This window comes from Dinoponera quadriceps, unplaced genomic scaffold, assembly GCF_001313825.1.
Source record: "Dinoponera quadriceps isolate SergipeBrazil2010 unplaced genomic scaffold, ASM131382v1 scaffold558, whole genome shotgun sequence".
Classification (NCBI taxonomy): domain Eukaryota; kingdom Metazoa; phylum Arthropoda; class Insecta; order Hymenoptera; family Formicidae; genus Dinoponera; species Dinoponera quadriceps.
The window spans coordinates 529,123-551,419 of NW_014554665.1; the positions used below are offsets into that span (position 1 = coordinate 529,123).

At 48.0% G+C, this 22,297-nt stretch overlaps 1 protein-coding gene across 4 annotated transcripts in view; it reads right to left on the reverse strand.

Annotated features, from left to right (window-relative positions):
- Nucleotides 1–230: 230 nt before the first annotated feature.
- LOC106740736 (LIM/homeobox protein Lhx5) overlaps nucleotides 231–22,297 on the reverse strand; it is a 47,480-nt gene continuing 25,413 nt past the window's right edge. For 2 of the 4 annotated variants that reach the window (XM_014612066.1, XM_014612067.1), the window contains exons 3-8: nucleotides 12,807–13,039; nucleotides 7,997–8,224; nucleotides 4,974–5,215; nucleotides 4,277–4,562; nucleotides 3,106–3,294; nucleotides 231–1,500 (exon numbers count right to left, since the gene is read on the reverse strand). In XM_014612066.1, the coding sequence (XP_014467552.1) occupies nucleotides 1,364–1,500; nucleotides 3,106–3,294; nucleotides 4,277–4,562; nucleotides 4,974–5,215; nucleotides 7,997–8,224; nucleotides 12,807–13,039 (1,315 nt within the window). In that variant the 3' untranslated portion in view covers nucleotides 231–1,363. The remainder of the gene's footprint in view (nucleotides 1,501–3,105; nucleotides 3,295–4,276; nucleotides 4,563–4,973; nucleotides 5,216–7,996; nucleotides 8,225–12,806; nucleotides 13,040–22,297) is intronic. The other 2 variants (XM_014612069.1, XM_014612068.1) reach the window with 2 other exon arrangements.

Below are 22,297 nucleotides of genomic sequence, written 5' to 3' on the forward strand. Positions count from 1 at the left end.
GTTTGCCAGAGTCCTGAATTGTAAACGCGATGTCAAACAAGCGCGTCACAATCCGTTGTTGATTACGACGCGGCCGATTTGGAGACACTCTTCTCTTCCGTCTCTCTACGCAACATCGCTCTCGCGTTGAAGATTAACACTGCGCGAGAAAAACGCCGCACGGCGGTGGCCGTGCGTAGAGAAGGGAATGAAATGCACAGCTCCGTGTACGGAAATACGAGGTGGTTTATTATAATAATATTTATAATCGTTATGCGTCGCGGCGGCGCGTCTCTTTCTCGGTCTGCCTTACTCGGTGTGCGAATGTGTGTACGTGTGTGTCACGTGTATGCGTGTGAGTGTGTGTGTGTGTTGCGTCACGATACACATATATTACTTCCGATGGCGTTTAAAGAGTAAGTCCGGCCGTTCGCAAATCGGCTCGCGCGCATTCAGCAAAGAGAGAGAGAGAGAGATAGAGAGGATAGAGTGTGTCCGTGTGTTTCTCCGTGTGTATTTACATCGATCTCGCCGCCTTAACAGATACAAATTACACGTTCCTATTTATATTTATACTTTAATGATAATATTAGTACAGCGTGTCGAAGTGTGGACCGCGTCCGTTCCGGTGTATAGATATGTGTACGTGTATATATCTGCGCTGTGTGTGTCACATCTTGCATGCGCCTGGGTCTATGTGTGTATGTATACGTATGTGTTTAACGACGCGTGTACGTGTATTTTTATCAGGTGTACAACAGCAGATATCTACAGGGTGTCTCCAAAGTAACGTCGAAAAATAATCAACAGGGAGGGCATAATATTACACGATAGGGGAGGGAGGGGGCTTCGAATTTTATACACAATAATAATAATAATTAATATATAATAATTAATAATAATAATAATAATATTAATAATAATGAAAAATAGAGTAACATATCGGCGTCGCGATGCCGATACAATGAAGATAATAACGTCGGCAACGTTCGACAACGATAACCGTGAATCAAGGGACGAGGACAGACGCGCTTCGCGTGCGCGGCATCCGTATCTTACAGAAGGGACCGAACGTCGTCGTCGTCGTGAGTTCGCGCGACATCCGCAACTCGACGACCGAAGTGCGGGTCGACGCGAAACGAAGGAGGTTGCAAATGATTGAGAGATATAAGGAGAGAGAGAGTAGGGGAAAGAGAGAGAGAGAGAGGAAACCAGGGGAAACAACGGGAAGGAAAGCAACGAAGCGCCGAGCCTTCCGTCGCCCTCGGACTTGAAATCGCCGCCCTCCTCGCGCTCTTCGTTCTCCTCGCGGCGGCGCTCTCGCGATTCCGTTGGTGCGCGCGGGCGGAATTATTATTATAAGGGACGTTAATTAAAACTCGTACTACCAGGCCAGCCCTTCGCTCTGCATCTGGTGCGGCTCCAGGAACCCGCCGCCCGCGACCCCGCCGCCACCGCCGCCGCCGCCGCCGCCTGGCCCGCCGCCATTCCCGCCGCCGCTCGGATTACCCTGGGCTCCACCTGGGAACAAACGAACGCAAACGGCGTCGATGCCAATTAAGATTTAAATCCCGCAACAAGGCGCAACGTAACGCGACGGGACGCGACGCAACGATGTAACGCAGCAGCGGCCGGAAGTGCCGAACGAAACCGCACGGCGCGAGACCGCCGGCGAGACAATCCGCCGCCCGGCGCTTTATAAATATTAATACCCTGGCCCCGATAATTGCGTTACACTTCTCGTTTTGTTATCTTTAGATTCCCGAGGCAAATTCAACAGAGGCTGCCGACATCGGCTATTCGAGATCCTCCTCCTCCTTTCTTTTCTACTTCTCGCGATACCGCGTGATTTCGCGCCGTCTCCGTCTCGCGAGAAACAATGAGACCAGCCCCGATCAGGCCTGAAATTCGCGTTTTATTCTCGATCTCGACAATTAACGTCTTTCGGTTCTTTCGACGTTTTCCTTTTTTATTCGAAAACTTATTTATGATAGTTGTATCGCGGAGTGCCGGATTTTCAGCGGTGATATCAAAGTTATTTTGTAAGTTTATTATTTGCTAAAAAAACATTCGCGATTTTTCACGTTTTCTTAAACTTCTTATTTTCTCGAGACGCAGATATGCGTGTTTGCGTGTGCCTCACGTTGGAAAGTTCTCAACCTCAAGCCGGCGGAGATCGAGCGCTAAACATTCCGCTTGCTTCACACATCGCGGCATTACTAATACGGCTGTCGTTGAACGTACTTTCGTAAACAAATTGACGACATACGTTCGATTTGAGTGATACGCCAGCGACAGCCTCAGACAGGGCACGTACGCGCACCCGACGTAAAGTTGGAGAAAATGTGCTTTTAGGCTCGAACGTATCCCGCGAAAGGTCGCAACACACCGTGATTGTCAGATCTCAATTATCCGTGCGTCACGCTTCCAAAGGAAATGACATTCACGCTGCCGTACTTTGTTGCGGGGAATCCTATCCAGCTGGACACCACGTATCTTTCGATGCACGAAGCAACGATCATCGTGTGAATGATAAAGCTCGCGAGAAAAATTCCCGCCGAGTGAGAAAGGTTAACGGGACCGTATAATTCTCAAGTATCAAAACGCGAAACAGTTGAATGGCGTGAAACGGTTCCGATACCGCCGGTTCCCCTAAAGCGCCCCTAATTAACGCGATACAGTATGTTCAATCTAACTGAGAGACACGTATAATAAGTCGTCGGGAGTAATCACGGCGCGAAACGCATGACAGTGGCGATGCAAATATCACACATATTACCTCAATATCTTGGCTATTAATACGCGCGCGCTCAAAGTTGAAAGTAACGAGACGTACACAGCGTATTGATAGAAAAATTCGATTTAGTAATAATTATTGAACAAACGCGGGTGACAAATATTTCGATTCTCCGAGAGATGCGCGTGATCCGAAGGAACAAGTCGCCCAAGGAAGGAGCCCGTCGATCTCCCTCGGACGCCCGCAGAATTAATCCGTTGCGGTGACCGCGTCGCGAAAATAAATCGCTGATTAATCGGGCGCGAACGTTGCGAAGAATCCGAAGGTAGATTCGGCGGTCGCGATTCGCTCGGTTTTCGCTGGTAATGGCGGGGATATTTCCCTCTTACCTGAAGGTGCTAGGAACTCGCCGGGGCTGCCGCCGGTGGGCGCAGGGGGCCCCTGCCCGGGGGGCCCCGTGAGAAATTCCGGAGGGCCGCCCCCCGCGCCCGGAGGTGGATATTCCCCTGCCACCGCCACTGCCGCTGCCATGCCCGCTAAACTGGCCGGGTCCAGGCCTGTCAGAAACAGATTACGTACTGCTCTCAGAGGGGATCGTATCCGCCCGGCCATCTCCGAAACCGGCTGTCATAATTATCGCGGGGCCTACCTACTTGATTCGAGGTTTATTATAATTACGCGAGATTCCGGCACGGCCGCTAGACTCAGCCGGGCCGGATTTCGCGGCGTAGATCGCTCGGTTTTTGCGATCGCGCGCCACGAGTCGGCCTCTCTCTCTCTCGAATTCGCGAATTTGGCGTTTGTCGAGAGAGACAGACAGAGAGAGAGAGAGAGAGAGAGAGAGAAAGAGAGCAAACAAAAAGTCGAAAGAGAAAAACCGCGCAACTAATGAAACAACGGGACACCAGACAAAAAAATCGATACGACCGAGAGGAGAGACAAAAAACAGTCTCGGAATAGCTGATGTTGGCCGGCGCGCGCGCGCGCGACACTGCTCTCTCTCTCTCTCTCTCTCTTTCTCTCTCACACATTGTTGAGGAATTTTCGCGTTGATCACATCGTACCGAGCGAGGAATTAATCGGCTGGCTTTATTAACTTTCTTAAATGCATGAAACTCTTGCGAGATGTACAATCACTGGAAACACAGAGAGGCTTGTGAAAGCCTGTAAGAGCCCGAACGGGTCGTTGGTGCGAATAAATTTACACGAGTGGCGGTATCGCAACACATAACGGAATCAATTAATGCCGATTGATTAATCAATAGTCCGGGAATTTGGAAGTTTATTAATATTACCAATTGGGACACGGGTCGAATTGGTCGGCGCGTAAGTTTACATTGTCAAATATATTTACCCTCCCGTGCAAATTTATTCGCAGCAACAACCTACGTTCGGCCTTCCTACGTTTCCAGTGATTATTAACTTTCGTTCGATCGCCGCTAAGGGGGTATCTAATATAGATTATACGCGATAGACACGACGACGACGATAACGATAATCTCTCTCTCTCTCTCTCTCTTTCTTTCTTTTCGACAACTGGCTTCCAATCGGAAGACTTACCTGGATTTCCCGTGCCGGCGAAGTGCGGCCCGTGCGGGTGCGGGGGCGGATGCGCGCCGAAGAACTCGTGGTGGAAGGCCACCGGGCCCCCGTAACCGAATTCGAACTTGTCCGCGCCGAAGTAGGGAAAGCCGGGCGGCGGGCCGTCCTCTCCGCCGAGCGCGCCCGGGTTCAGGTTCAGCGGAAAGCCACGCATCTTGCGCGAGCCCCCGAAGAAGGGGTTCCTGCCCATCGACGTCAACTGCTTCAGCCTGCGCTCCTTGCTCCTCTTGTTCTGGAACCAGACCTGGAAAACGCAGACCGGCCGCGATTTAATCGACTGAATTATTCAACGGCATTCTCTCTCTCTCTCTCTCTCTCTCTATCATTCTCCCCTCTATTTTCAACCGCGTCGCGGCTGCTCTATTATACCGATATCAGCTCGTTCTCAGCCAAGTGTTGCTATTATTTCAAACTTTAACGCCGTGTTTACTCGCACCCCGTCGCGTCATCGTTTCCCACTCCTTCTGTTTTAATCTTTTTTTCTTTCCTGCGGAATATCGCGAGTCGCAAATGCACGGTGATCTCCTCTCCATCTATCTATCTATCTATCTCTCTCTTTCGAACGTGGAATATATTATCGAGCGTCCTCCACGTAAAAACCACGAGCGAGACGCAAAAGAGGAGGAGAAAAGGAAAAAAAAAAAGTCCGTCCCACCTGTATGACTCTCATGGGCAAGCCGGTCTCCTTCGCCAACTGCTCCCTGATGTGCCTGGTGGGCTTCGGAGTAGACGAGAAGGCCGACTTGAGGATCTCCAGTTGCTTCGCCTTTATGGTCGTCCGCGGACCGCGTCGCTTCGAGCCGGCACCGCCGTCGCCGCTGCCACCGCCGGCGCCGCCGTCCGGGCTCTTGTTCTCCGTCTGGCTGTCCCTCGTCTCGGGATCGCCGTCCAGGGAACCTTCAACCGATCGAAGCCGAACTGCCGCATCACAATCGTACCACCACCACCGCCGTCCGCGGCCTATTTCATAAGACCGAATCGACGGCCGACAAGTGCCGGCGGGAATCAGTCATTGCGAAAAGGCCGTATCGCCCGCAATGGAGAATCTCGCGGGCGCGGGACTGATAAGCGGACGATAGAGCGGATTTCTCGGACGAGGCGAGAACAATTCGATGTATATCGTGCAAATGGAATCGAATATCGTTGAGATCAAATTTAAACGCGATGTCAAATATATGCAATACAGAGATAATGCAATTTATATGTGCATAATGCAGACGCAAATCGATACTGTCGATTTTAAACACGACGATTATGCGATCGTCGATAACGAGAAGTGAAATTTTCCCGTACCGGTGTGAATCCACCGTCAATTTTGAACGTGATAAACGCGGGTAAGTCGGCTCCGAATATTTTCAGCTCCGAAGAGCTAACACGAAGAGAAACACGGCTCTTCCGAAACGACTGATTCGGATCGCACTGTGCGTTTCGCGACACTCTGAAAAGTTGATCGCACCGAGAAGTAAAATAGTCCGACGATCTGTTCTTTTCCAAATCGCGGTCTCGATCGTGAAGATGGAGCGAGAAAATCAATTGAACCGATTTGGCTTTAACATTCGTACACTTGTCGCGGCAGACGCGCGCTCCTAATCGTTCATACGCAATTTGCTGAGACCAGCGCTGAAGACGTCAACGTCTCGTGGAAAAGAAGGCTGACGTTACATTTCCACAGCATTACACCGTACGTTCCGTTACATAGTCGTCGATAGCTAGCGAAGGGATAGTCGGTTTCTTAATCCCGAACTGTGCGTATCCGCTGACGCGTGACTCGCCGGTAACCCAGAAATAACTTGTCATCGTAAGACTCGAGTCATCATTTCGTTACGGGAGTTCCTAAGCAACACGCCCGTCGAAGAGTCGCAAACTCAATCGTCCCGTAACATCGAAATTATTTCAAGAACGAGCCGCCGACCGAGAAGATCACGGGTATTTTCAGACGCGCGCGCTACATGCAGTGCCCTCAGGGAGCGGATATTAGAAGCGAACAAAACTCGGTGAATATCTCAAGATCGGGCTAGATTTCAATATTCAACATTTCTGGCAAATATCGCTTTGACTAATTTCTCGTGACACTGCAACAGCATGTAACTTTGATGAGACGACCAACGCGCTGCGTTGCAGAATTTTCCATTAGTCCGCGAATATTCAACATTACTTCTCAATCGGGGTCCGACCGCTTATTTAAATTCGTCACTAGAAACGTAAAATCACAGCGGATGAAGAAACGCAAGGATACGAAATTATAGGCGAGAAATCCGCGGAAATGGAAATCGAAACGACTGCGACGGTTCCACGGCGAACTTTCAGCCGTGAGGCGAATAATCGCGGCTAAGGGGCCGCGCGGTAGGTCTGGGACACCCCGTGTATCCCGGTATCTTCATCGGCCGGATCGAGGTAACAACAATCGAAGCCAATCCCCCGGAAGCGATGCGAAACCCCCATCGGATTATCGTGGCTGCTGCCGCGCACGCTGAAAGCCATGCACACGCGTGCACACAATATCACCAAGCATACACGCACGTATGCGCGAGCGCGCACATACACACACAACTACACGCACAATACACTCACACACGGACGCGTATAAGTCCCCGACTCTCCACGGTAATCTATACACTGTACATACATATATATATATATATATATATATATATATATATAATACACCGGGTAGGTCTTAACCGCCGGGACAAAGAAAATGTTTGGACAGTGTCACACCGTACGAGGGAGGGGGGCATCCCTCGCGAAGACGCCCCCTCCGTCCGCCTCACCCTCTCCGGGAGGGGAGACGCTTGCGTGGTGCACGAGGTCTGCGTGAGGGTGAGGGACTAAGGTGGAGTATGGTCGGGAGCTGATTGTCGAGCGCGCGATAAAAGAGCAGGAGCCCGATATAATGGCTCCTGACAGGCCTCGTCGACGATTCACCGGCTTCGCGACGCCACGAAGCTTCGTAGTCGCGCGCGCGAGTGACGCGAGGTCGACTGCGCCACCCCCGGCGGGTGACACGGGGTTTGTCCCGATCGCGTCATTAATCGATTGCTCTTGATCGAGTTTCGAGGACTGCGCGCGGCGATTCACCGGGGCTGAGCGCGTTCTCGGTTTATTCGCGGTACGCTGCTTACCGTCTGCACGTGTGTGTACGTGTACGCGTGTGTGATGTACACAATCTACACGCGGAATGTCTAATCGCTCTAATCTAGATGATAGCTTGAGATATTTCATGCGCGCGTGCACCGTGCGCGTTTACGCTTGGCTGCGCGATATTGATTTTCCTTTATGTTCTTTCGCTATTTTTCGGAGAGCTTTATCTCCTATCTTCTCTCTCTCTCTCTCTCTCTCGTACGCGCGCCGCTTAATAAAGACGTTCTTGTTCTGCCCTTTGGGGGGGGGGGGGGAGGGGGNATTGCGTGAAACTGCCCGTGCTTTGATCGAGCACAACTTCAAAATATTTATCAAGTCGCAAGATAAGCAATGCCAAGCAATTTAGAAAAAGAACACTGGCGAAACCTGTCTCGGTAGATTTTACTTGTTCAAAATGTTCGATTATGATAATTAAACAGTTATCATAATAGCCTGCGCGATACTGATTATTACGCGGTAACTGTCGCGAGATACGAATTTCTCCGGCTACCTCATCACAGTCGTTGTTGCATCCTCGGCAAGTAAAGCAGAACTTACCTTGATCCTCGGAGTCCTCCTGCTTGCAGGGATCGCTCCCGAGAGGTAGTTCGCCACCGTGGCCGACGGTCTGGTCGCCCGGACCACCCGGGCCTATGTTGTGGGGCCCTAGGTGAGCGCCACGGACCGCCGGATCGTGATGATGATGGTGAGCACTACCGTCCTCGTCCTCGTCTTCCGATCCTGAGCCCATCAACGAGTCGCCGCCTGCCGACAGGTTGGACGGTTCTGCTCGTGAACGACGCGAGAATCCGGCCTTTTAATAACATCGACGAACGAACCGCCGACCTCGAGAACAACGGCGATCGTTTTTACGCACGAATCGACATCGTTCACTCTTGCACGCACGAGCGAGTCGAGAAATACAGATTCGATTACTTGAAAGAAATGTTTTAATTAAATTATAGTAGTTTCGTTCCTTTTCGGTAAGTGAAATCTATGAAAATCAATCCTCGTAATTTTACTTGGAGGGACTGCTCTTCGCATCGGTTCGCTCCGGTACAATCGTGAAATTGTTCTCTTCTTTGAAGATCGGCTATCCGATTTTATGTAAAGCATGCAACAACAGGTCGCTAATTAAAAACGTTATGTTCTGTACAGTTTATGAATTTATCATCTAGCCATAAGCAGGTCGATTTGCAATTTTTTTAATAATGTTTCACTATATTTTCATGTGAGAACAGAGTTGCCGACGGCGAGAGAACCTGCGTGAAATGCCGAACGAGCCACCGATTCTTTGTTCGTTGCTATTTTCGACAGTTATATTTATTTAATTTAGATATATTTAGCGGTAGTTACATTCGGTAGTTACATTCGGTTTTGTTAATTAAAAAAAAATCTGCAGCGCGTCAACGCCATTGTCATATACTTTTTGCCAGTCTCATGGTGATATTTTTTTTTTGTGAAAAACAATTTGCTAAACAATCGCATGCAATTCTGGTCGAATAATTTAATTGGTTTTTTAGCCACATAAAATATGTGACAGTAAACGGCAAGCGTTATTTTTAAAAGCCGACTATCGCTTCCTACGTTTAATGACGGTGTTGTGCTCGGAATATTTTCAACGGGGCGCAATATATTTTACGGCGGGAACCGCCGAAAAAATGGCGATAGGTGTCTCCGGATATTAATCGTCTCTACGAACATAATTACTGTGCTCTCGGCTCGCGCCGAGAGAACGATGGCCACGGATTCGACAACCGACAAATGGCCGAGCGGATGGCAGAGATTAATGTTGAAAAAGTGTCGAGCATCAAGACGGTCGTGTCGTTTAATCATCGACCCGAAATCATCCTGAAGGCTCGCGTCAACATCCTGCCCCCAGTTGCGCGTCAAAACTCGTTCTCGTACGCGATGAAGATTTTGAGCGGCGCTCGAAATCTTCATTCCAACCCATTGTTTTCCGATCGATGAAGGACGGTATAAAAAAATAATAAAAACGCTCAGTGAGAGATAAAAGATGGAAAGAGAAGCCAAAGAAACGTGTTCCCAGCGCGGAATTTGGCAAAACGTTAATTATAATTCTAACATAGGTTGTGATTTCTCTCTCTCTCTCTCTCTGTGTTATTACAACGAAAACAAACTCAATTCGTAATTAATTTCACAAAATTGTATTAATTAAGATTTCCAACGTAAAACGCTCTTAAAGAATTTTGTTCTAGAATGAAACAATAAAAACACCAATCTATCTCTTTCTCTTTCTAAAACATTTCTCTTATTCATAACTACCTTCTTCTCTTTTCATTATTTTATTCGTCACTTCACCCCTCTATTCACTCCCCCGTCCTTGATTTCTCTTTGATCTCTAATCCCTTTCCGCGAAATTTTCGACCGAAAGACCGGCGTCCGGCGAAAAACGGATGAAATCCTTCCGCGAAGGCGCCTCCGCGATGACACTTGACACGCGGCTTACCGGATCCGCTCCTGGTTCCACAGGTATGCACGCACCGGGCCCTCGGCGACGACACTTGGTCGACGGTGACGGCGACGGGCTTCTCGCGCGAAACCGACCATCGACGACCGGGTCGGCGGCCCAATCGGCCACGGCCGAGACGTAAATCATCTCTCCGCGGCGCTTTCGTTCGTCTTTCGCGCGGCACGGCGAGGCTGTCCCACGACATTGTCTCACGTACTCTCGTACACGGCGAAACAACGCGGCGGCGGCGACGTCGGAGACCTCGCGCGCGCGCGTCCTCCTCGGCCTCCGAGATGAGAGAGAAAAAGGCGGCCGGGAGAGAAGAGAGAAGAAACGGGTTGCCGGGGCGTTTTGCGGTTTCGGCGTCGGCAACGGAGCGACAAAAGGTTCGCCCCCTGCCTAACGACCTTTCGGTTTTCGTTTCACGGCTTATATACGAGTGAGGCCCTCGTGAAACCGAGCCGGCCCACGGTCCTTCTCTCCCCCTCTCCCCCTCTCTCTCTCTCTCTCTCTCCATCTCTTTCTCTCTGTCTCCCCTTTTCGGCCGGTGGTTCACGGTGGCATACGCGTCGCGCTATTTTCACAGCTTGCCGCTCTCTCGGGGTAGAAACCCCCGTGGAAACCCTCCCTCTCCCCGCCGGTCGGTCGATTCTCTCTCTCTTTTTTTTTCGAGTTGATCCTGACTCCGTGAAATCCGTGGCGTCGTGCGCGTTGAACTGTGCGACCCCCGACCCCGCCGAGCGAAAAAAATAAATCCCGAAATTCCAAGCCACTCTCCAGAATTCGATCTCGCCGCGCGCTTTTCCCCGTAGGAAAACGCTCCGATTTAACGTTGTCGGGGTGTGTCAAGTACTTGCGTTTAACACTGATATCGCATGTGAAGTGATATTCATCGCATTGATCGGAGATACGCCACGAATAATCGATACTGCGAGTATCGAATGTATTTACTTTATTTCTACTTTTTCCACGACCGGCATTTTTCCCTTTCTTCTCACTGAGAAAACACTCCGAGTACTTCCAGCGTCCAACGGCGAATCGAAACATCGTGAGTACCGCGGCGGCTCTCCGGTTCTCCCCGATAACTCAAGTGAGCGTCGAAGGTGAGACGGGCTCCTCGAGACTCCGAGATCGGCGGCGGCCGCGCCGGTAATTTATGGCGACCTCTCTTTCTCGCTTTAGGAGAACGGCGGATAAAATTATTTATCGGCGGCGGGAACGGAAACGACGGAGGCGATCGTAAAACGCGCTCGAGATCGGCCGAGAGGAAGAGAGCCGGCGGGAGAAGAGGAGCTGTCGCGGTAATACGCGTCCTCCTCGTCGCGGACATCGGCGCGTCCCAGTGACAAGCGCGCGATCGATATAATAGAAGGCGATTGTGCGTTGACTTTGTTGTTTGCGCACCGCGAGCGTGTGCTAAACCGCGATTTCGCGCGAATTTTCCTGCGATCGATCGCCGCGTGCCGCTGACAGCCACGTGCCACGTCGAAATCGCGGTTCTCGCGGCACCGGCGAGACGTATTTAGGCCGAGCCGCTCAAGTCGGAAACTTTGCCTTTTAATATCGCGACGTCCAAAAACGCCCGCTTTCGATTTTGACGTCGGACTGTCTCACGGACGAAAACGCGATTTTATCGATTTATCCGCGGAACGGAGGTCTGAGAGAGAGGCAATGAGAAGCGAAGCACGGATGTACGGCCTAGCGCCATATTTTTAATATTAATATTGTCAATATTAATATTATTTGTGTGAGGATGAGATTACACATCGTATACGAAGGGAATATTGTGGCAAAAATTACCACAAAATTTCGTAATGTCGAATCATACCGGGATTATGGTTGAAATTACGATGTGTGCTGTGATGTTGTGTGTCTTTTGTGATATGCACAATGTAGTACATCATTAAAAATTACAATACACATCGTAATTTCAGTTATAATTCCGCCATGGCCCGGTGTTACAAAATTTTGTGGCAAATTTTACTACAACACTTTACGCATATACCATATTTTCTATATAGATTTTCTATACATGTATCGCGAACGTACCGAATATTTATCGGTCAAACAAACCGCAACCTTTCATGAACGAACCGATCTTCGAGTTCCGGTAATATCCCGGTAATAAATTATAAACCCCCGATAATCCTCTTTATCAATTGTTGAATAAATTCGTAAACATTATTCAACTCTAATATCATGTTGCGAAAAATACTGTCTCGGCCAGGAAGACATCTTTTTGGATTTATTTTAGGGTACCGATATTATTAGATCATCGTGTTTATTTTGTACGCGTTCGAGAACCGGATATTCTTAAAATGTCACGATCACCGGCGACGAGACGAAACAACGCCGGTCGATCTCCATATCGATCGGCAGTTGACGACAGAAATCGGAGGCACGGGGATCGCGCGTATTTGTCGGATGTCGCTTAAATTCAAATTTCGCGGCAAATTTGTCTGCGAACAGGACGGTCTACACACGTACCGACGAGTTTTGACACCGCGAAATGTGCTCCTTCTTCGTGAACTACTTTTACTTTCCCAGATTAATTTAGGATTTTAAAAAATACCGCAAGAACGATACTAAACGAAGAGATATATCCTTAAAAACAGGTTATGCACCGTTGATAACTCAACACCGTCACGTTTGAGTCTTAAGTTATATAAAATTAACCTCGTTAAATTAATAGTATTGAAAACGAAAACTACAGAACTAAGTAGCTCGTTAATTCCGCATAACATTAACTAAAATTAGAATAACTCTAGCCACAGTTCTCGGCGGTTCTCTCTTCTAAAAAAAAACGTCGGCGATCGCGGGTAATGACTCCGTCGTTAATCCTTTATCTGAAATATTCCGCGGAGTTGAAAACAGGGCTGACCCCGGACGACTCACCGTGATGACCGTGCACGTGATGCGTGTCCGGCAGCGGCTTGCCCGACAGGTAGTCCTGCTTGCAAACGAACTTGTTGTCGTCCAGGACGTAGAGCTCCTCGCCGGTGCTCATCTGCTTCCGACACACCAGGCAGGTGAAGCAATTCAGGTGGAAAACCTTGTCCCTCGCCTTCCTCACGAGATCCTGCGGGTTTATCCCTTGGAGGCAACCGCCGCACTTGGTGCCGTATCGCCTGGAAACGCAGCGAGAAAAGAAGGACGTTATTCAGATTTATCGGTCTGATCGATGAAAGGACGGGATGATGAGCGAGTGGGTGACGCGTCTGAGACGCCCAAGTCTTTCCGCATCGGAGGGAGTCTCCTTCGGAGAGGGAGAAAGAGATCCGTTCTGTGCGTGTATAATTTTATTCGAATAAATATATCTATAAGCACGTATATTTAAATGCATGAGACACGCGGATGCAATGAAGATAAAAGAAAGGTTGAAAGTGTGGCAAAAGGTGGAATCTGCTAATCAGGGGTTACGCGTCTGCGAAATAAATAAAATAAATAATTGCACATGCGGACAGTTTTATCGGGATTAACGGCTTCGTTGAATTGCAAATTAAACTGGTAGCGTATTAATAAAAATAGTTGCGGAGAATTACGTGATAATTAACCATACGTGATAAACATGCAGCGAGATTGAAACGTCCGGTGCGCCAGGTGGGAGTTCACATTACGGTGGAATTGCGCAACGAGAGAGTTTCCGCATATTTTGAATTAGTTAGACCTACAGGATAATCCCATTCAATCTTCCAAATTTTTCCCGAAGCTCGTCAGAGAGTTTCAGCAGAGCTGCCAATGAGATTGGCATGAGAAGGTTGATATTAAATGTAAACAGCACCGAGAGGTTAATCATCAACTATAGCCGCGATTCCGCGATTTTTCACACCTTTTCTTTTCGCGACGGCTATCGCGCGACGTTGTAATTTCCACACGCGGAGCGTTAACGCGAACCCTCAATCATTAAACAAGCAAGTATCGCCGCACACCGTGTTATTATCACACGTGCGACGTGGCTCGACGATTTTTTCGCGGGGATTTTGCTACGGATCGTATTTCGCAGCTCGATAACAGACTCCTCTCGAGGAAAGAAAAAGAGAAAAATGGCGAGGCGATCTTTCTTAATCTGCGACTTCCTGCGCGAAATGTCGAAGCGACGTCGGTCACCGTGTGCATTATTCCGTAAAGATTCGTATTTTATATTTAATATTCATATTTATATTATCCATCCGCTTCCGCGATCGACAAAGCAGCGTTCGACTACCGGAGTTAATTGTAACGCGCCGTTATTATTGATCGAATGTGAAAGTTACAAGTTTCATTTGTAACTCAGACGAACCGCAAACCGTCGATGAAAGAAATACGACGCTTTTAAAGAGATGGCGGTTTAATGTCCCGATCCGACATAAAGAGTCAAAGCCCTACCGTGTCGTAAAAACGCACCGCGGGTTCGCCGGTTTTTTTTCCTCGTCGACGAATCGTTAAGCGCCTCGCACTTTTTTTTTTTTCAGACGTCTCGTTTCTGACCTCTCGTTAAACGTTTTTCTAGTTGGCCGTTATTGCACCATTGCGATATTGCGAAATCAAGTCGCGAAGGTATTACAGCAACCCTAAGCGAGCCTACCGCGAAAGTCATAAAATTGTATTTCCCTAAAATGATATCGTAATTTTGAGAAAGCGTATCGCGAAATTATACAATCTTAAGTGAAGTTTCTGCGGAATTATGAAATGAAATCGGGAAATTGTAGAAAAAAACCCGATCGTAAAATTATGCAATTATACGATCGCACAATTATAATAAATCATATAATTACATGATTACAAAATACCAAACCTTTACAATCATGAGAATTAGATTTTGTAAAAATATAAAATATAATTATATATATATATATGAAATAACAAAATTAAATTAACGATCCCGTTTCATATTCACGTATTGTTCGAGGGGAATGTCGCGACTCCTGCGGTCGGCGTGCGATAGGTCGCGGCGAGCCAAGCTGGAACAGTCGTCAAGCCAATATATCTCACTGTGACTGTATCATTACAGCGGCAGAAGCTACACTCTTCTAACTGGTAATCGGGATCGATCTAACTATAGCAATCACGCAATTAATTATAGCAATTAGCCGGGGCCCTTAGGGCTGGCGTGCTCCGAAGCGGACGTCTCAATCGATCCCTACCACCGTCGTCTAGCTAACAATAAACAAGTTAAGTACGGATGGCAGATCGGCCGAGAGAGAAAGAGAGAGAGAGAGATCACGAAATCGGTCGCTTATTAGCAATTTGGTAAGGCGATACTTATCGCCCGGGCTTTCGATACACTTTGTAATCGGCATCGATCGAATTTAGAGGTTGAAATGAGGAAAACACGACGAATTATGTAATAGTCTTCTCGAGTGCGAAACATCTTGCGATTCTCAATGAAACTTTTTCGCAATATTGTTACACGCACTTTGACCGTGTTCAACATTTTTTCACCTTATAAAAAAATTCCACGTTTCCAAGCGAATGTTCCAAGCGAGTGAGAAAGAAATTCCATATTTTTTTATTTTATTATAAAATAAGTACTTTTTCCACATTATTATCTAAAGTGTTAATCAAGATACATGGTTATGTATCGAGCCGAGTGCACGCGTAACGATGTTTCGACGGTAAATTGGCGTGTTCGAATGATGTCCTAAGGACAAATGCACTTAGCGCAGAATATTTTCTATCCTGGCAACAAAACTGTTCCCGCTCTAATTGCAAATAATTCGCTAATTCGGTTACGCCAACTGAATTTATATCGCCGTCGCGACGAATAACAACGATAACGGTTTCGCTACAACAGCAAAATTATTCTTCTTCGTGTATCTCGAATCGGGGAATTACCTCTACAAATATGCTGAGTGTATCGATATATGTTATTCAGCGGAACGTCCCGTATCATTTCTGCCCCCCCCCCCCCCCGGTCTGTGCCGGTATCTTTTAATTAGAATCTTCCAAAGCAGCTCGGTAAGAATGCAGAATCGGCCGCTTTTATTGCTCCTACAAAGTAAAAGTTGAATTTCATTGAATAGCGTTATCGCCGGGATCGGCCGTAAAAAAGTACTCGCGAAGCACGAAATACGAAAGTAGGAGGCACTTTAACGGCGGAGAGAGCCGAAGTGACCCGGACGCTTCAAAGTCATTGTTAGCTTAATTGTTCTCGGTGTGCCCGATCGCGCGTAGGTGCGTGTATCGCGTACGGCTGCACAATAAATCCCGCGGAATCTCCCTCTATTGACTACCGGTACGACTACCGTATCAAGCGACCTAATTCTCGCCGCACTTTGTCGTCGTAGGCGACGCGCACCGAGGGAAATGCAACTTCGCGCGTCTTGCACGGAGCAAGACCGCTATCGTCGCGGCCGTCTGTTTTCCGCGCGAGGAATGCGCGCGAAGCTATCTGTCGATATCGAATTTGCGAACCAATTACTAATTGTTCATTGTTAACCCTCTAATGGTGAGACTGGGCTGGGATTTCATCCCCGTTTCGTTTATTTTTCACCTAATTAATGCGTAAAACGAATAAAAGGGGTAAATAATAACGTGATTCTTGTTCCTCCGTTTACTTAAAGATGAACAAAAATCCAATAAAGTCTATGCTAATTGAGTTGAAATAATTGCGGCAAAATACTTTGAAAAATGCTCCGACTCGTTCTGAAAGCCCATCTTGTTGTCAGAAGGTTAAGAAGAGGGTAATCAACCCTTTAATTTTCTCTAACTGCCGGCCTTGCCCGCAAAGTTACGCGCAACGTGATTTAGACCGATAAGAGGATTCTTATACGGTGTGATATCAAGTGCGAATCGAGAGAGGAAAAGTTTAGTGAGTCGATCTATGAAGTTGTACGTACGCGACGAGAAAATTGTGCGCGACGTATCAATTCCGTAGATGCGTAACCGATGGTTAATTTACCTCTGGTGGAAATTAAATAATTTAGTTAATAGAGAGAAAGAGAGAGAGAGAGAGAGAGAGAAAGAAAGAGAAGGAGGGAGGGGGGAGGCGTGCTATGGAACGACGCAAATGACGAATCTCAAAGGCACTGATTGAGTTAAACGAATTAATTATTAGAACGTCGCACGCGCGCGCAAATGGCGCTCGTGCTAACCAAACGGACACCGTCCGATCGTCTCATCGTGGGCACACGTCTCTTTTTCTTTTCTCCTTCAATCGCGCGCGCGATTGACGGAAAAAAACATTCGGCCGATCCTAATGAATTTTCCCGACGTTCGCTCTACGACGTTAATTATCGTCGCGCCGTGTCTCGCTTAACCCGTAATTCTACACTATCGCCATTTAACAGGACGGATAGGTCGCCAACACGGATAGATCTCAAACACGCGTGAAGCCATTGCCGGATCGATAATTATTCATCGCGCACGAGAACTAACGCGCAACGCGCGCGCTGCTTCTCTCCGCTCACACTGTGTGTACCCGCTTTGCATACCGCGAGCGTTCCATCGAGGTTTCCCACCGCAGGCTTTTGCCTCCGTCTGAAATATTTTACGTCTCGCGGTTGACGTGCATCTCGCAAAAGCAGAGAAAGAGGAGAGAGAGAGAGAGAGAGAGAGAAGGGGGAGAGTCGCCGACGGAAAACGCGCCGTGTATCTCGTAGAAACGGCTCTCTCTCTCTCTCTCTCTCACTCTCTCTCTCTCTCTCTCTTTCTCTCTAGGTGGAGCCCGGTTGCTCGCGCACAAGCGGTGAATATCAAAGGTTGCTGCACGTGTCTGCAACATTGCATTCGCGCATTGCGCCGCGACTTGCCCACGTCGGGGGACTCCGTCGGCCGGTCCGCTCTCCGCGCGAACTCTCCTCGACCACTCTCGCGCTCGCGATTTTCTCGTGGGCGAGACAGATCTGCCCGCAAAAGTACCGTCGAATACACGCTAACCGGAGTTATCTCTTCCGCCGAAAAAAATACACAAGAATACAACGCCGGGCGCGAACAACGTTTCACGTCGATCAGCCCTTTAACCTTAGAAAACGCTAATGCTAACGCATTTCCGACGTACGCGCGTACGCTTTGTTCGCGCATGGATAAAATCTGCACTCCGAAGGTACGATCTCAAATTTGCCATCGTGTCTTCGCTTCTCAAGCTGGATATTTCCCGGCGAGTTCGCGAGTTACGGTTTATCTGTTAGCCGTTTATGTTAGCCGATCTAAGTTAACTCGTGACGTATCTTCGCGAGTATATATTTTTTTTCTATCTTTTTGCCTGATACTACCTTCAGGAATGCGCGGTCACGAGAGCTTGGAAAAACGAATGTTAGCGTTCCGGAGTGGTTAAGTTTTCTTTTAATGTCAAAACGTGAAGCGGGAAAGATCGGGAAAGATACGCGTGTACGTCCGTCGTTTGCACGTGACTCCTTATATGAAAAAAAAAAATTTTGCTGGCGCAGCTACTCATGGCTTATCTCTGAAAAGGTTTTTACTGCTGTAACTAAAAATTTGTTGCTGTAACAGAAACTTGATTTACTGGGTATATGATGCCATACTTAATACATGTCTACTGTAGCTAAACTTGTAGCTGTCCATACACTAGCTAAGTCTCGGTTGTAACATATGTACAACTACAAGCTACTACAGTAGACACGTATTAAATGTGGCACCTATACCTATACAGCAACAATAACTAAAAAGTTTTTAGTTAGAGCAGCAAAACCATTTCCATCTGAGCTATGATTAGCTACGCTAGAAAAAAGAAAACTTTCTTCCGCGTAAGATAAATTTAACATTGGATGAAAGTGCGACATGTAAGCCGATTTGATTTCAATGACTGCCTCGGCCGCTCGGTCGCAGCCGCACTGATCGTTAGCCGTTATCAGTGCGCGACGCAATTTTGCAACGCAGGTGCCACGCGATCCACGTCGTCCTGCGAACAACGTGGTATACAAAAACTCGTTGATTGCCGTTGGCTAATTCTTTTCGCCCCGAACGTTTCGCGACCCGGATCAACCGTCGAGATACCGAACGCTCGGCAAGACATCAATCGTTAATAATTGCCGCTATCCAATTTGGGACCCATTTGCGACGCGCGGATGACGAATATTTCGACAGCGAGAGGCTCACCGAAGGATACTAGTGTCCAGTGTCGCTCTGTGTCAGCGCATTTGCGGCCAAGATTCAACCGGCCGAAAACTGGTTTTAAACTGTCGTTCTAATTGGCGGTGCCAGGCGAAGATTTAATTTATTAATTGTCTCGTTTTTAAATTTAAAAAAAAAATTATTCCGCATCGGGAAAATTACTCATTCAAATCGGAGGGAAATTTTTTGAAGGAATGAAACACATCTGTACCGCTCGCGCGCGGTTGTGCTCTCTCCTCGTTGCCTCCTGACAAATTATTTCAGAGGTCGACATAGCGATCGATCCTCATCGATGCCGATCGCGCTCGGATCGATAAGGTGAGCGGCTACGGCTTTCCACGCGGAAACCGAGGGTGTGCCGCCCCTCGTCGATCAAACACGGTCGTCGGATCGCGTGATTGCGAGACGCCGCTCGCGGCGAGAGCATCCTGTAATCAGCCGGCGCGCTTTTTCTCGCCGGACTATCCATCAAGCTGTCCGAATTAACGCGCGGCCGCGCGGCCCGACGACGAAACTATCACCGCGGAAGCTGCGCTGGAGGTGATCCCAGGTGACTTTCGACAACATATTTCGAGTCGCGAGCGACCAGGACGGGAAACGATGACGATCGTCGTTACGTCCGCAACGCGCCCCCCCCCCTCCCCCCCTCTTTCTCTATCTCACTTTCTTTCTCTCTAATTACAGAAATTATTTAAGTGATCATAGCAATTAGCCGCGGCCGTGCCGACTTCTGCAGGTGCGCCCGACGACGCACCCCGAGGCATCGCCACCCCCGCGTCACAAGCTATCGCCTCCACCCTTCGCCTCCTCGGCGAAAGACAGGTCCTTCAAGGAGCAGAAGAAGAAAAAAAGGAGAATCTCAGAAGGAGCAGGCCGTAAAAATCATTAATAGAAAGGCTTACGCTCGGTCCCACGCGTGTGTTTCGGAGGGGAACGAAACTCAGGGGCGGGTAAGATAGGACGGCAAGAGGGGCACAGGAGAAGGGTGGGTGAAGGGGCCAAAGAAGAACGGGAGGCTGCCTTTAAGGAGGAGAGCGTAAAGAGTCACGGCTGGAATTCCGGCGTGAAGCAAGAAATATAGGACAGGCGGGCCCGGATGGGAAAAAAGAAAGGGGGTGGGCCCGGGGCGCGATTTGCCACGGACCCGAAAAAGAGAGAGAGAGAGAAGGAGAGAAAGAGAGAGCGCAGGTACACGTGGGAGTGTATGTATGCGTGTGATACCGCGGATGAACGGACGAAACGTCCCGTGAACTGTGCACTATGCGTGACTCTGGGATGGACGTTCGAAGACACTCCTCATTATACATTTCTTTCCAACTCGAGACGCAAACAATTGTTTTGATCGCGGGAAGGGGATATGAAAAATACTGAAAGTGCCCTTGCATCTTTTCAGATTCTCGAGAAACGAGATTCCTAACGAATAACTAATTCCAAATGATTAACGTCTACACGGAAAAAAATAGTTTGCTGACACAGCAGATTTCGTGCTGTCGCAACAAAGTCTGTCGGTTTTTTACTATATGGACAGCGAAATGATATGTTAAGAATAGTAATTACCATTCGTTGGATTATTCTGCTGAATCGACAAATTTACTCGGCAAAATATTTTCGATCTACGGCAACAAAAAACTGGTTCTGGTCTAATTACAAATAATCCGCTAGTTCGGTTTCCAATTAAGCTTATATTGCTATCGCAACGAATTGTGTGCAGTAACAACGATAGTTTCGTTACAACAGCAGAATTATTTTTCTCCGTGCAATCGTAACATAATAGGAACAATTTTCTTAAACGAATTTGTCGGCGATGAGGAGAAACCGAGACAATATCCGCGTACATATAAATAACATGTTCGTCGATGTACATGCGAATATTGGCGTCGTGGACCTCGGCTTGAATAAAAAAAAAATTGAACACTGTTTGTGCATCGTCTGTGCCACCTTTTACTTTGTTTGTATACCTCGAAGGATAAAAAATACAAAAGAGTTACAAAATAGTCAGCGACTATTTGTATATCTTTTTCGAATGCCGTTTTTATATATACATAGCCGTTTTGAGATATTTTAAAAAATAACAAAGTTATAACTTTCACGGATTTCGAAACTGCCGGGGTTCCGAGCCCTTTCGGGTATAAACGGTTCGAAAGGAAAACAGCCGCAGATAACGTTCTTTTGAGCAGCATTAACCTTTACGTCGGGTACTCCGAAGCGCCCCGGATATTGACATAATGTGAAACTTTTCGGCGTTGACATAAGAGTTAATATATTTCAACTATCCTCTACTCAATCGCCGAATAGAGAGATGCTTTTCATGTCGAGCGTCAGATTTTCATCGCTGCTAAATCGCTAATAATTTCTCTTTTTCCTCAAGCGGAACATCAGGTTCGTATTAGTGGAATATTTGGCACCCCGGGCAACATTACGCTAAGATTCAGCATTTCAGAACGTTCCACAAGCATTTTCTCAACGATACGCGAGAATGTGGACCTCCGAGATGAAAAGGAGGAATGTAATATCGAATCTTTCACGAGCAATGTTGGATCTCTCTGCGAACGCATTATTTAAACGAAATAAAAGGAGCTTTGAATATCGCGTAAAAGATGACATTAAAAGTCGATATTTGCGGGGCAGTTAACGCCACGAAATGTCACTCAGCCAGGGTGTGAAAGAGAGTCCGCTAATTGATAAAATATTATGAGATATCTCGCTAATCTCGCAAACGGGAGCCTTTTATAAATCCATTTACGCGGTCGGAACAATTCAATCCCATCTGGACTTTCCCCGGTAAAATCGCGGATTCTAATCTTAAGTGTCTTTCGGGCCGACGTACGCTGCGGTTTAAAAAGACGAGCCGTCGTCCTTAGCGGATATCCCAATATCCGAAACACCACAATGTTCCCCGTCTTGTCTTCCTGAAGCGTCACGTCGCCTCCGCCCCTCACTTTTTCTGCACGGCACGGCCGCGCGAAGATTAGCTTTGTCGTGGACAAGCCGGTTTAACTGGCGGTACCCGACAACGCGGAACCGAAAATAAACGCGCGGCGATGTAGCCGCGCGCGGATAATCTTCTGCAAATACAACGCAACGGAGAAATAAAAGCGCAGCGTGCGCGCATACATAACGCGCGGGACATTTCAGCGGCGCGCCGCGGGCGCCGATATTTCAAGATACGATGTTTCTCTTTTTTCCCCCTTCCTTTCCCTTTTTTTCCCCCCTTTAATCTCCCTTCGGCGTACGTGCTATCTAACGTACGGCAGCAGCGGGAAAAGAGGGATCACCGGGGGGGACAGCGTGATATAAATTTGCTCGACAACGCGGAACAGACAAGTAACCCCTCC